Source organism: Branchiostoma lanceolatum, chromosome 9 (assembly GCF_035083965.1).
Source record: "Branchiostoma lanceolatum isolate klBraLanc5 chromosome 9, klBraLanc5.hap2, whole genome shotgun sequence".
Classification (NCBI taxonomy): Eukaryota; Metazoa; Chordata; class Leptocardii; order Amphioxiformes; family Branchiostomatidae; genus Branchiostoma; species Branchiostoma lanceolatum.
This window is the reverse complement of record NC_089730.1, coordinates 998,670-1,012,803: the sequence shown is the minus strand read 5'-3', so window position 1 is coordinate 1,012,803 and position 14,134 is coordinate 998,670. Positions and strand designations below refer to the sequence as shown.

Below are 14,134 nucleotides of genomic sequence, written 5' to 3'. Positions count from 1 at the left end.
CCCTTAGTAACTTAAATTTGTTTGGAACCCAAAAATTGACCTGGAACTTCAGCAATTATCCCATTGGAACCTGCCATACTTGAAGGCATCATTCCCATCATGCATCACACGCCATGGGTCTGCCTGAAGGGGCACTACTCAATACCTGGATTATAGCACTAGCAACTGGATTCAGGGTTAAATGGATGGTCTGGGGGTCCTTAACCCATTCTACCTGCACCCAAGGATTGAAAAGTGGGTTAATAAGAGTGGCTTTTCCTTCCTTATCACCTCCCATTTTGGTTGAGGACCCCCAAAACATCTGTTAGCCCTAAATCCAGTTGGTTAAGTGTAAGTTGTTCATTTATTTGTTCATCTGTGATTACTTCTAATACATTTGGCTTATAGGATTATATCCTTAGCACCTTCTTCAAGCCAGGGAAGGAAAATAGCTATACGTATAAAAGGTACTTAGAGGCACGATAATCATGACGAATCTTCTCTCTCGGAAAATGTTAGCACCTGTTGGAGAGCCTCAGTGCGACGGAAGGTAGTTCTAAATTGCAATGATGTTATCATTACGACTAGAGAGAAAATATGGCATATATATAATAGCATAAGTGACAAAATAATCTGTTGTATTGACAGATTAACAGAAAAAAAGATGGTTTATTGTCTTGCCAGATTGGATTCAACTCTTATCTGAAAAATCCAGGTTGTAGCTGAACTAATGTTAGTCTTATTGATAATGAAACTATGAAACATTTCATCCCATGGAGATTCTTGGAAGAAGCATCAGTCCTAAAATGGAAGCATCTAGATGATATTAAATGAATGTCACAGTGACAGTAGTTTGCACTTTAACATTGTATCAGGGAGGGCCCTAACGTAAGCTTTTTCATGCACCCAAAGTCACAGCGCTCAATTGCTAGTTGCCAGAATAGAATAGAATGAATAGAATTTGAACACATTTGAACATAACTTGAGTAAGAATACTGTTCCTTCACACTCTGTTACAACCGGTTAACGCTGTGAGACTTTTTTTGTCAATATACATTCCAATTTTGTGCTACGCTAGACATTGTGCCCTTAGATGATAACTTAAGACAATTTTGTACTTGTGTTCTCTTCAAAAGTTGGTGATGAATATAAGTAAACAAGTTACGTTACAAGTATATTTTGGATGCAAATGGCAGCTGTGTGTATGAACTTGTTTATTCACCTTTCTAATCAGCATGGTCCATCTTAATTTAGAGAGCATCTTATGTTAGAGCCCCTCCGGATATACTGACCATAGATTAACAAATGAATTGTTACCAGGTTTGAGAATGAGACTGAGACTCATGTCAAAAAATCTGTTTCAGATTGCATTCTATATTGGTCAGGATCGAGACCTTGTTCTCTCCCTGGAGGACATACAAGGTGGAACTGTGATCAACGGTCACAAGGTATTACTTCTCATGAATTGTAAAGTACCTTGAGAAATTACTCAGATAAAATTACTTGACACACATTTGTGCATCTATATGTGCTAGGACTGCTACGGTAGTTTTTGTCTAGATTCAAAAGATACTGCATGCCCAAAACATGAGACTATGTACAGACAAAGCCACTTAACTGCACCCCAGATAAACGCATATTCCATTTAATTGCACCAAAATCCCAAACCGGCCCCCATTCACTGCATTGTTAGTGACTCCGCATATCTGCACCACGCATTGTCACCAATGCCTGATAACTGCACCAAAATTTTTCAAAAATCCTCAAAAAGTTGATTTAAAAGGTGCGCTAAAAATCGGCAGATGCTGTACAAACAAGAGTTCCACGACCTCTTATCTCCATGAACAATTCTATTCATGCAAATGACATACACATTTGCATGATATATGCTTGGTCATAAAGACCTTCATCTAACTTACACATGTTGCAATATTGACAGTCCTATAATTTTCCAATTAGATGAATTATGGTGTTTTTGCATTAATTATGCAAATGAGGAATTTATTTGCATAATTGGTATCTGTTGATGCTCCTGGAGTCCACTTTCCATAAACTACATGTTACATGTATTTGAGTCTGATAATGGAAAACACTGCAAATATAGATTTTCCTCATTAGCTATGCGAATTAAGTCACAATTAGCATAATTTGCACTTAATTATGTATATCTCTGTCTAAGCTACCTGCATACTAAGTGTCATATTGACAGTCCTATAATTTTCCAAGTAGATGAGATATGGTGTTTTGCATCAATTATGCAAGTTAGGAATCTATTTGCATAATTGGTATCTGTTGATGATCCACTTTCCATAAACTACATATGTTACATGTAATTGAGTCTGATAATGGAAAACACTGCAAATCTAGATTTTCCTCATTAGCTATGCAAATTAAGTCCTAATTAACATAATTTGCACTTTATTGTGTACATCTCTGTCTAAGCTACCTGTATACTAAATATCATGGAAATCCGTCGTTCCTTTGTTCAGTTATTCCCCTTTTTTTCACGATAAAGCCCCCTGCAGTTCCAGGGCAGCTGCTAGGGGGCCCAAACCCACACCACGTCTTCATTACACCACAAGCTATCTGCCACCAAAAAAATCAAGACCATAGCACGTCCAGGTCAAGAGATACAAAAATGGAATTTCTGCTGCAGTACCAAGGTCACATACCAGGGGGCCCAAAATCGACCTTGAATTTTGGCTTCACAACACCCGCCCACATACCAAATATCATCGTAATCCATCCAGAGATTCTTGAGTTATACTGACTACAGTAGTCCGGAAACACAAACAGACAGACAAACAGACAGACACACAGACACACCCAAAACAATACATGTGTATCTCCATTTTTCATGGAGATAATGAACCTATACCTGCCGGTGTAAAGGCGCAATACCGTCAATATGTTTAAAACTGTACATGCAGTAACAAAAGAAGGGGGTCTCCATTGACAGTCATGTTCATAGGTATCGTATGGGAGGTCCCGGGCGGGTCACGGGTCGTGTAGGAACCATGTAATGCTTCGGTCCCATTTCCGATCCGGGGCACGGCCGGGCTGTTTGCGAAAACGGATTTGCGTTCCGGCTAGTTCAAAGGTCATTGGGTACTGGTTAACCTGTGCGGAGGTCATTCAGCACTGGATAACTGAGTGCCGATTTACAGATGTAACGGGTTCTGTACTGGATTTACCAGTAAATAGTGACTCTTCAGTACTGGAAGCCGAGTCATCAAAATCTATTAGTACTGGGACGATCCACTACTAACAATAGAATGTAAGTAGTGGAAGCGCAGTTCTGGTTGACATGTGTCTGGACCAACTTGACAGTTTTGGATTTAGTTGTCTGTACATTTTAATGCTTGTACATGTACATACTATAGGTAGCACTGTTTTGTGCCTTGGTTATAGATTTAGACTTTGGTAGGTGATATAAAGTACATTATTATTTCAGTGTACGTTTTCTCCCGACAAAGGCACAAGCCACAAGGATATGTTGTCGTCGTTGAAACGTAACAGTAACTGTATTTTTTTTTTTTCAACGAACGTTTTCCAAACAATCATTACTAAGCTCTGAACTGAAGTAGGAAAAAAAGCATCGAAGAGATGCAGCCCTGAAAATAACGTTAGACGCTCGTTAGAGTCTCAGCACTCGGTTTCCAGTCCTGACAGGAGGGTTCCTAGTACTGAAGCTGCCCAGTACAGGAATTCCAGTACTAAGAAAGTCTCAGTACTGGAGCTCCTGTGCTGAAGACCACTTCCGTACTGGTTGTCCAGTGCTGACAAAGGAGGCAGTTACATTTGTATATTTGCGTATTGTCGGTGGTTTAAGGTTCGCGGCAGCGCTATTGTCATGTACTGCTGCAATGATAAAAGATCGGCGTCTTTACTTACATCTAGTCAGAAACCACACAGCGACTCGGCAAGGGCTACAGACGCATAGGCGGACATAGCAGTCGCTTTTGGCAGTGCGGTGCTGACATGATCATCTGTCACATTCTTTTATGGCAGAGCTGAATCTGTGTCGTAGAAACTTCCTGCATTCACCAGAACGATGTAAATGCGAGTTCGGCTCTGCTATAAGGAGAATGATCTGTCATTGATCTAAATCATCTAACCGTATCTACCCACTGGATACATTGCACAATTCACTACCATGGTGTCGACAGTCAAATCTGTCCAGACATGAGAGGGGCACTGCTCTGGGCTCACCCGTAATCAGTTCCTAGTTTCATGGCGGTACATGATTTATGTAAATCGACAACTGTACTCTACGTAATGTAACACAGAAACTGTTATCCCATGACAATGTTTCAGAATGCTTCCCCTGTAACGTTACGTGTGTTATTCATGTAAATTAATGCGGTAGATCGCATGGAAAAATGAAAGACTGCAAAATCAAAACAGGTTTGTAGTCATTTCTTTATTTTCAGCAAAGGGTCATGTTTTCTTTGTGCTAGTGTTTCTGACAAACAATCCACCCTCCGCCCATGGTGGTGCGGTCCAGCTGGGCATTTCACATAATTGCACCAGCCGGATAATTGCACCAAAAACGCTGACAAATGGGTGGTGCAGTTAAGCGGATTCTATGTTCTCACACAATGCCATTGTGAATTTGAAAGACCAGGTATACAGGTACATGTACATGTGCATGTACTCATGATCAGCTGGCTTGAGACATCCAATCGATATCAGACTGATGTGGAAATACTCATCTGAGGTTTTATTTCTTGCATGGCATGACTGGTTCTCATAGTATACTCTCTCTGATTATTCAGTGTTGTAAGAGAGATTGTAGCATTATTATCAGAATGGTGGATCAAGAGGCACGTGGAACAAATATCTAGGGTACGATGATTGAATGGTACAGAGGTCACAAAGAAAAAAAACTGACATAAAACCACTGCCAAAAGTTACATAGTAGGTTCTTTGTTAATTGATTACTTAATTTGTTAATCAATTTTCTTAGGCCTCACCAACCATTTTTTTCCTCAATCCCTTCATTGGTTGTTGAGATCAGGTTTGACTGTACTCCCTTACAGATAAGACGTTACTACCAAAAGCTTGAAAATTAATGTGATATTGATGGCATTCTTGGAACATTAGAAGAGTGAGGCAGTTGTGATATGCAACTAACAATGTATGAATCTGTGTTCAGGTGACCAATCAGGAGCTACAGGATTACTCTCGTGGGCGTGTCTATTTGGCTGATGCTGCAAACTGTCATGGGATTCCTGTCTTCACGAACATCACTGAAGCTGTGGAATGTGCAATCAAGAAAGTTTACAAGCTTTCAGGATACAGTTAGGTGCTCAAATATGGGCCCAAACAATGTTGGATTTAAAGTCACCATGTCCTGCACCTCAGATCTGATGTATTAGGAAAAAAGGAATGAAAAGCCAGTAATCATCATATCCTGCCATTGATAGAAAGTATGGTCCGGTGACTTAGAGTTTCACGACCCCATACCTTAGCCAAATGATGTTAACTTTCATGAATGGTGTATTATAAAGGTTTCACTTTGATTATGCAAACAAGGTTACATAATTATATTGTATGAGTTGATGATCCGTCCCAATGCAGAGTTATGCAAATGAGGCCCTGGTTTGAATACATGATGATGATGTTCACCTTCAACTAACTGCTACTGGTATCAAATTACTGTCATTTGCCCCTTTTGAATTATAGCATTTTCTCATTGATTAAGCAAATTATTTGCATAATTGATATATCAATAAGTGTTCCTCTCTATATCGCAGTTTTCAGTTCATATGTTTTGAGGTACCACCATGAAAAGCTAGCACTGCCCATATGTTGACCTAAAGACCCCAGTAAAACTATATAAAGGCTGGATAATGTAAACTATAGGCTTCAGTGTGCTGCTGGCAGCCGTGCAGTGCACATCAGTGGAGGCCTGCCTGAGACAGTTTACCAAGTACAAGTTACTCTTCAACTTGTGTTTGAAATAACAACAGATATCAGAAATGAAAGTCTTGCTATTCATCAAGAAGGACACTTTGCCCAGAAATAAAATCATGACAACAATGGCGTGTGATTTAGTTTGAGACATTGGTTGGCAGTTCTGTGTAACAGAGCCCCAGTCTAAACTGGTTTCTTAGACTACAAGGTAGATACCAAAATTGCATATTTCTAGACACACAACTACCAAAGCTAAATGTGGGGAAGACATTTTCAAATTGGAAACGAAGTAACTTTCTTATAGTTATCTGCCCCGTATTCTGCATGGTTTGATCAAGGAGGTTAAATTTTAACCTCCTTGGTTTGATAATGTTCCTATGAAAACCAGTACAGAAAATTTTGGAATTTCTTTACCAGTATTATGGTAATCTGTCCTTGCCCATTGTTCTGAGCTGGCAGATGCTCTAATCATTTTATGAATTTATGTGGTTATGGGGGTCTATCCACCATTCAAGCTGCTGGAGGCCACAGAAGCGTAATCAAGCTTCCTATCTTAATATATGGCAATCATGTAAGAAAGAAGCTGTCAAAAGTCACCTACCTGAGTTTTAGTCCATGAAAAACATGCATTGGCAGGGGTGTCAGACCTCTAAAGTTTCAATCTAGAGCATAATTTCAACTTTCTAATCGGCACAACCCCTACGAATCCAGCCGTGTTTACAAAATTTGACCTTTGGCCTCCTTCTCTACCTGATAATCACACAAAAACACCAAACTGCTACTGCCTACAGACACCACAAATATGGATCCAAGTCTGATTTTTCAACACAATTAGAAGGTAGAAACCCTTACCTGTAACATCCAGCTCAGAAATACCAACATATCGTAGAAAAAAAAACCGTTACAGCTACTTTTACCAAGGGTACCAAACCTATGTGTTGGCCTTCTGCGCCTGCGCCAGTTACCGGTGTGTCGCCTGGACAGGTCACAGTTGGAGCACTTCCTTTACGACTTGCCCCGGGTAAGGAATCCGGTGGTTTTACCCCTCCTGGACCTCGGAAGAAACCTTATGATTTGTCAGCAACGACTTGTCTGACGACTGAGTCCTTTACAATTATTAATGCGAAAAAAAAATGCCGGTGTCCCAGCGATTTCGCACCCCCCTGATTTTGCACCCCCCGGTGCAAAATCACTAGCGATCTCGAACCGCCCAGTGCGAAATCGCTAGCGATCTTGCACCCCCCGCTAGTGATCTCACACCCCCTCCTCGAACCCCCCTAGTGATTTTGCACCCCCTCCCAAATATTTCGAAAGGTGCTCTGTCTGTGCAGCAATTATATCTAAAACTGCATTTTAATGAATGAAGAAGACCTTTATTGTACATGTTTGCCCCACTGGGCTAAGCACAGGTCACATGTTAACAACTATATACATATTCACGAGTATTACTGTATATAAACATCTAGCATGCTCATGTATTTTCGACTTTCTCTCGCTTCTTGGTAATTGTATAAATGTAGGAGGCTGTGTGATTAGTTAGAGTTGGTCTTTCAAAGGCTGCAAGAAATATAAAATAATAATATGATAAAGCCATAGTTTAACGTGGTAATCGAGAGTATTACAAGTTGTTGTGTCTGACAGAACAAACATCTAAGACTTCGGGAACCCATGCCCTGGACTAATGTAACGCTACTAGAATTTCAGCACAGCGCGATGATGGTGACTCTCTGTGTACGATGATTCGTTGCAATATTGTTCCTTAGTCAGGAGGAATGTACGATTAGTTAATAGTTTTATTTCAGTGTTCATAATTGATTTTTTAAATTATCTTAGAGACTTGAATAACATTTTATCATACAAAATTATATCATATATTGAATGGATGACGGGTGTTAAATTGGGCTAGAAAAAAATTATCCCGTCGGAAAAATGAAATCTTATGACATTTCTGAGTAAGAATTATTAGTTATTTAATGTTAACTACGGGATGAAACAATGTCGCCACCAGGATTTGAACACAAGAACCATGACTCCCAGATAGTCATTGCACAGCCCACTTCGTTACCACTTCAGTCAACAGAGCATTTGAAATGTCAGTTATAGTTACCAATCAATTTGTTAAAAAGATAGCCACTGGGAACTATGAATGCCGTAACAGAACATATACTACACCCTGGGGGTGCGAGATCACTAGAGGGGTGCAAAATCGCTAGTGATTTCGCACCGGGGAGTGCAAATTCACTAGTGATTTCGCACGGGGGGTGCAAATTCACTAGTGATTTCGCACGGGGGGTGCAAATTCACTGGGGGTGCGAGATCCCTGTGACACCGGCATCAACCAAAGTATGCAATGATTGAATGCATGCAAAACTATAATGAACTTTTAAAGCGACATGTAGCAGAAGTCCTAATTCACACATGCTTCATCTTCACGAAACACGTGTTTTCGCTGCATATCACCGATTACAGGGTTATGATCACTACACCATTGCTTTCGACCAGATGTGAAAACGTGCTGCTGTTACGAAGGGAAGGCCAATATGAAAGACCCTTGTTTGAAGCCTAGAGAAGATCGGGCGGAAGGTCTTTAGTACAGTGGTACAAAGGCCATACATTAAGTTAACTTCTAGACATGTCGCGTAACAGCGAACTATTGCTTTTCATCGCAAACATAAAGATATCGTGAAGTTCAAAATACGCTATCCCATCAATACACTAGTAAGCTATTTTAGATGTCTCTTACTAGTAAATTAATGGGATAAAGGGTTGCTATCCCATCAATACACTAGTAATGGATAAATAGCTTGAGCTGTACAAAAAGAACATAAACATCACGCTCCCCCAGGCACAGCAGATGGCAGAGAACCGAAGCAGATGGCGAAGTCTTGTGAAGCGAGTTGGCTCTACGCACCACGTGCAAAAGGATGAGTGAGTGAGTGAGTGAGTGAGTGAGTGAGTGAGTGAGTGAGTACAAAATGCAACGAAGTTTCCATCTCCACGCTCACTAACGAACCATTGTCATTTTTGTAATACTTTGTAATTCTCTACAAGAAAGGTAAGTCACTGATTGAGCTGCATGAAACAGCTGAGCCACCTCGGACGTACGGTAGGTATGAAATCTAAAGAATAAGGTGAACTGTGACTTCAGTATGAAACGAAAATGTCATGCGTTTTCAATGATAAAGTTTTTTTAAATCATCAGTCTGGCAACATATGAATAATTGTCAGGCTTCAAATCAGCTACGTAGACCCAGCCGTTTGACAACACCGCCTCCACTTCTTACTGTCCACTAGCGATGATGTACATGCTGCAATCTCAGATTGACACACAGGAAGTTTAGAAAATCGTTATGATGTTTTCAATGATAATATGTTTAACTTAGTAGATTGAATAATTCGCCAACAAACTTTAACAAGTAACGCTGATTTGCATCAAATGAACATGTGGTAAAACGAACACCCTGTGATATTTACATACAATCGCTAAGCAGAATTCAAATGGATGAAATGTCAATCAAATATGTCTATGATTCAACTTGAGCATCATGTTAGTAGAATAGGTAAGGTTCACATGTAGTGTTAGTAAGTGGTCAAACGAAATATTTCGCCTCCAAAAATAATTGACTGATAATAAGATCTCTTTCGAAGAAGAAGCCGGTTTTCGGTATTGTTCCTCGTACACGTTTACTCCACGCACCTGCGTGCATAGAAGGGAACATACAAAGCAGTTAACATGGAAAACGCTTGAGACAGACGGATAAAGCTGCAGAATGAAGGAAAGACCTATAGATTTGGGAGAATCACGGAGAAAAAATGGAGAAAGCTGGAGAACGCTCCAGAATGAAGAAAAAGCTTCCACCTGTCTCAAACTTTCTCCATGCGTCTGTATCATTCTCTACGATTCTACAGGTTTTTCCTTCACTCCTACCTTCTCTGTGGCTCCGTCTATCATTCTCCAGTATTCTCCCAAAATCTATTAGTTTATCCTTCATTCTTCAGCTTTCTCCATGGTTCTTTATCATCCTCCAGTATTCTCCCAGAATCTACAGATTTGTCCATCATTCTTCAGGCTGTCGTCACCTTTTTCATGCTTCTCTATCATTCTCCAGTACTATTTTATCCCAAAATCTACAGCTTTTTCCTCCATTCTGCAGCATTCTCCGTATATCTACAGCTGCCCCCTTGTGAGAATGATGCTCAATAAATGTGATGACATTTGCATCTATTTAATTAGTAATATGTGCATATATCGGATAAAACAGTGGTCCCGTAACCCTCTAATGGGTGCCGCGAAACCCCCATATGGTGCGTATTTGGGTTTGAAAACAATGGCGAAACCAGCGAAAAATCTCGTTTCTCACAAAAGTCTGATTCCTCTGAAGCGCTGTAACGTTAGGAGATTGGTGAACTTGTCACGATAATGGAAACATATTCATAGGCTTGATCTGACCTATTTTGACTGCACTATTGACTTTTTCCGTGACCATGTCTTGATACTCAAAACGGTGCGTACCAGTGTCTACAAAGACAAAGGAAATAGTAACATTTAGCCTGGAATACCCTCAAATACCCACCAAGGGCCCTATCGTTTGAATGTAAAGTTTGAACATTCTGATAAAGAGATTGAATTTTAGACCGGAGCCATTACCCTATAATGCTTTAAGTATGGGGTGGGGGGGGGGGGCGTAACTTTGGTCAGCTATTACTTCGTAACCATGAATGAGAAAGTAAGGTCGTTTCATTTCCTCAAATACCCACCAAGGGCCCTATCGTTTGAATGTAAAGTTTGAACATTCTGATAAAGAGATTGAATTTTAGACCGGAGCCATTACCCTATAATGCTTAAAGTATGGGGTGGGGGGGGACGTAACTTTGGTCAGCTATTACTTCGTAACCATGAATGAGAAAGTAAGGTGGTTTCATTTCCTCAAATACCCACCAAGAGCCCTATCGTTTGAATGTAAAGTTTGAACATTCTGATAAAGAGATTGAATTTTAGACCGGAGCCATTACCCTATAATGCTTTAAGTATGGGGTGGGGGGGGCGTAACTTTGTTCAGCTATTACTTCGTAACCATGAATGAGAAAGTAAGGTGGTTTCATTTCCTCAAATACCCACCAAGGGCCCTATCGTTTGAATGTAAAGTTTGAACATTCTGATAAAGAGATTGAATTTTAGACCGGAGCCATTACCCTATAATGCTTTAAGTATGGGGTGGGGGGGGGGCGTAACTTTGGTCAGCTATTACTTCGTAACCATGAATGAGAAAGTAAGGTGGTTTCATTTCCTCAAATACCCACCAAGGGCCCTATCGTTTGAATGTAAAGTTTGAACATTCTGATAAAGAGATTGAATTTTAGACCGGAGCCATTACCCTATAATGCTTTAAGTATGGGGTGGGGGGCGTAACTTTGGTCAGCTATTACTTCGTAACCATGAATGAGAAAGTAAAGTGGTTTCATTTCCTCAAATACCCACCAAGGGCCCTATCGTTTGAATGTAAAGTTTGAACATTCTGATAAAGAGATTGGATTTTAGACCGGAGCCATTACCCTATATTTTGAAAATCCATGACAAAACATTCAATCAAACTATTTTCCAATCCCGTTACTTCAAATTCAACAGAGGGACAGGCCACTTCAAAACCAATTCCCCAGGGAATACTCATATGTTGCAACTATGCACGAACAAATTCCAGACATGCCTGTACAATTCTGGGAATTCTTGCAGATCGGGCGTAAAGTATACTATTAGGCTCGCCCCTGAGGCGTCGCCAAAAATTTAGCTCGGCCGACTTGTCGGCGAGCTCCAAATGGGGATTTTCGGCCGAAATGCGACCGACGTCCTGGCGATTCCGCGGGCTTCGGGTGATTTTCCGGAACTCGGCCGACGTCCGCGTGTCACCGGAAGCTGCGCTTAAATTCAGCGAGGCCTCGGCGACGATTTTTGTACTCGCACAGCTCGTCAACAGTTTGCCCGTAGCTCGCCCTAGCAACGCCCAGCGCTCGGCCAATATTCGGGCGGGCATCCGAGGATTTTAGACCCGATTTTTGCTCGGTCGGAGGTCGCCCGAACTCTTCGGCCTCGTGCGAGTCTCGCACGGGCTTAGTACAATAATCGGACGACCGTCGTCAGTGTTCCGGCCGACTAATGAAAAGTAAGGCGTGCTTCGGGCGAGCGTTGTACTTGTGTCGATGGGCGCTTGGACGGGCACCTGCCGAACTCCTTCTTGTTTATAAATAAAAGGTAACGACATTTTGGTTTATAACATAAGATGATAAATAATACTGTAATATCAACTAATACTAATATCAACTTGTCAAAGAATGCTGCCAAACTCTTCTTATGAAAGACAATTCAATTGCAAAGTTTAATTTTCATTGAAAAAATGTTATCATAAATAAAATGTGGACACCGAAGACAATACTTCCTGTTTCTTTTTTGTTATTGGTTAGGATGTTTCAATTTATATATTAATGGTCATTAATGAACTGGGGGTTGATTTTTGAGACTTGACTTGACTTCCTGAGTTTTTCCCCCACTAAATGACTAATTGAAAGTCCACTGAGTCATTCAGATCTAGCCTCCTTCGCAGACTTCCTATATATATAACGGCGGCGTATATATTGGGAGGGGGTGGGGGGGGGTCAAGGTTCTCTAATGCCGGCGAGGGAGTTGTGTAGCCAAGGGAGTTGTGTAGCCAAGGGAGTTGTGTAGCCGAGGGACGGCGCTCGTCCCTCGGCTACACAACTCCCTTGGCTACACAACTCCCTTGGCTACACAACTCCCTCGCCGGCATTAGAGAACCTTGCCCCCCCCCCCCTCCCAATATATACGCCGCCGTTATAGGAAGTCTGCGAAGGAGGCTAAATGTAGGTCACGATTGGCGATATTCCCGCACGGACGATGTCGGCCGTGAGTGGTGACTAGATCTATGGAAATTAAATGATATCAATTTCTATGCAAGATCTAATTTGTCAAAGCCGTCACACCAAAAACATAACCTTGCCACCTGTGCAGCTCATATCCGAACAGGTCGCCTTCCCATGACCTAATTACTAAGAAACACTCCTCTGTTGGAGTTAAGCGCGGACTATGGCCACAGTAGCACGCTTTAAAGTCAGACATCATTCATTAAACAATTTCCCTTGTCAGCCCATTGGTGATGGGATGGGGGTGGGTGGGGTTTGGGGTGAAGCTGTAAGCAATTCCACCAAGACTGGAAAAAAGTTCCAAGTGCATGTATACAATAAAATGTACCTGAAATTTTAAACAAAATTGAAGTGGAAGGTAATACAAGGAAACAAAGCAAGTTCAAACTGGTAGGCTGAGCCAGACAACAATAGGACCTTTGTTTGTCACAACAAATAGATATAACCTCCTTGGTCACAACAGCTAAATTCACAACAGATGTCTGACACTCCGGGGGGTTACTGACCAAACATAGCAAGGGCTGATAAAAGGAGTTTCCATATATCCAAGCAGATGTATAGTGCTGGCTTGTTTAACTTTAAGCGCTTAGTTTTATGAGGTTTTCTTTTTTCAATCTTTAGCAGCTGCTGTTCTGGCAAACAAAGGTCCTATCATTGCTTGGCCCATCCTATCAGTTTTCTTTGTTTATCCTGTACCCTATCACACCCCTTCTATCCAGTTTAACAATCCTGGTACATCTTATTGTATACTTAGATGTTTGTTTATAAATGGTAAATTTTCTTCCAGTGTTGGTGGAGTTGCTCATAGCTGCCCGTTTCCCCCAACAGCACAATTAGCTTTTTGTTGTCTTCCATCCAGCCCACTCACAGCTGGGATTGCCACTGACCAAGTTTTTCCTCAAGACAATTCAATCAGATGCAAAACCCCCATGATGCCCTTGGTGCCCAAAAAAGATTAGACAGTCAGGGTAGACAGGCCAGGTAGACAGGGCCAGCTTTTTCCGCAAACCCAACTGAGGTGAACCTTGAGTATAAGGCATGCGCGCCTTATCACTGTGGCCTTTTCATTCGGAGACATCCAACACCGGAGAGCACGGTTGAGGCCGACCCTTCAGTATGGGTGTAGGAGGGGTGATTAGAACGGGATTAGAGAAAAATAGCTCTGGATTTTCCCACCCACCCTGATAGACAAGAACTGCCCATATGCCGGGACTCGGCTTTCTCCGCGCGACTTCGACACTGTCCCATAACTTATATGCAGGATGATCCGATAATTGCGCAGTGTGGATAGTAAACAAATGCT

General features: G+C 41.4%; 1 protein-coding gene across 4 annotated transcripts in view; it reads left to right on the top strand.

The window, feature by feature from the left end:
- LOC136442591 (uncharacterized) overlaps window positions 1-6,024 on the top strand; it is a 77,477-nt gene extending 71,453 nt beyond the window's left edge. For 3 of the 4 annotated variants that reach the window (XM_066439537.1, XM_066439538.1, XM_066439536.1), the window contains exons 17-18: window positions 1,344-1,427; window positions 5,138-5,620. In XM_066439537.1, coding sequence (XP_066295634.1) covers window positions 1,344-1,427; window positions 5,138-5,287 — 234 coding nt within the window. In that variant the 3' untranslated portion in view covers window positions 5,288-5,620. Of the gene's footprint in view, window positions 1-1,343; window positions 1,428-5,137 lie in introns of all 4 variants that reach the window. The other variant, XM_066439539.1, reaches the window with a different exon arrangement.
- Window positions 6,025-14,134: the final 8,110 nt, after the last annotated feature.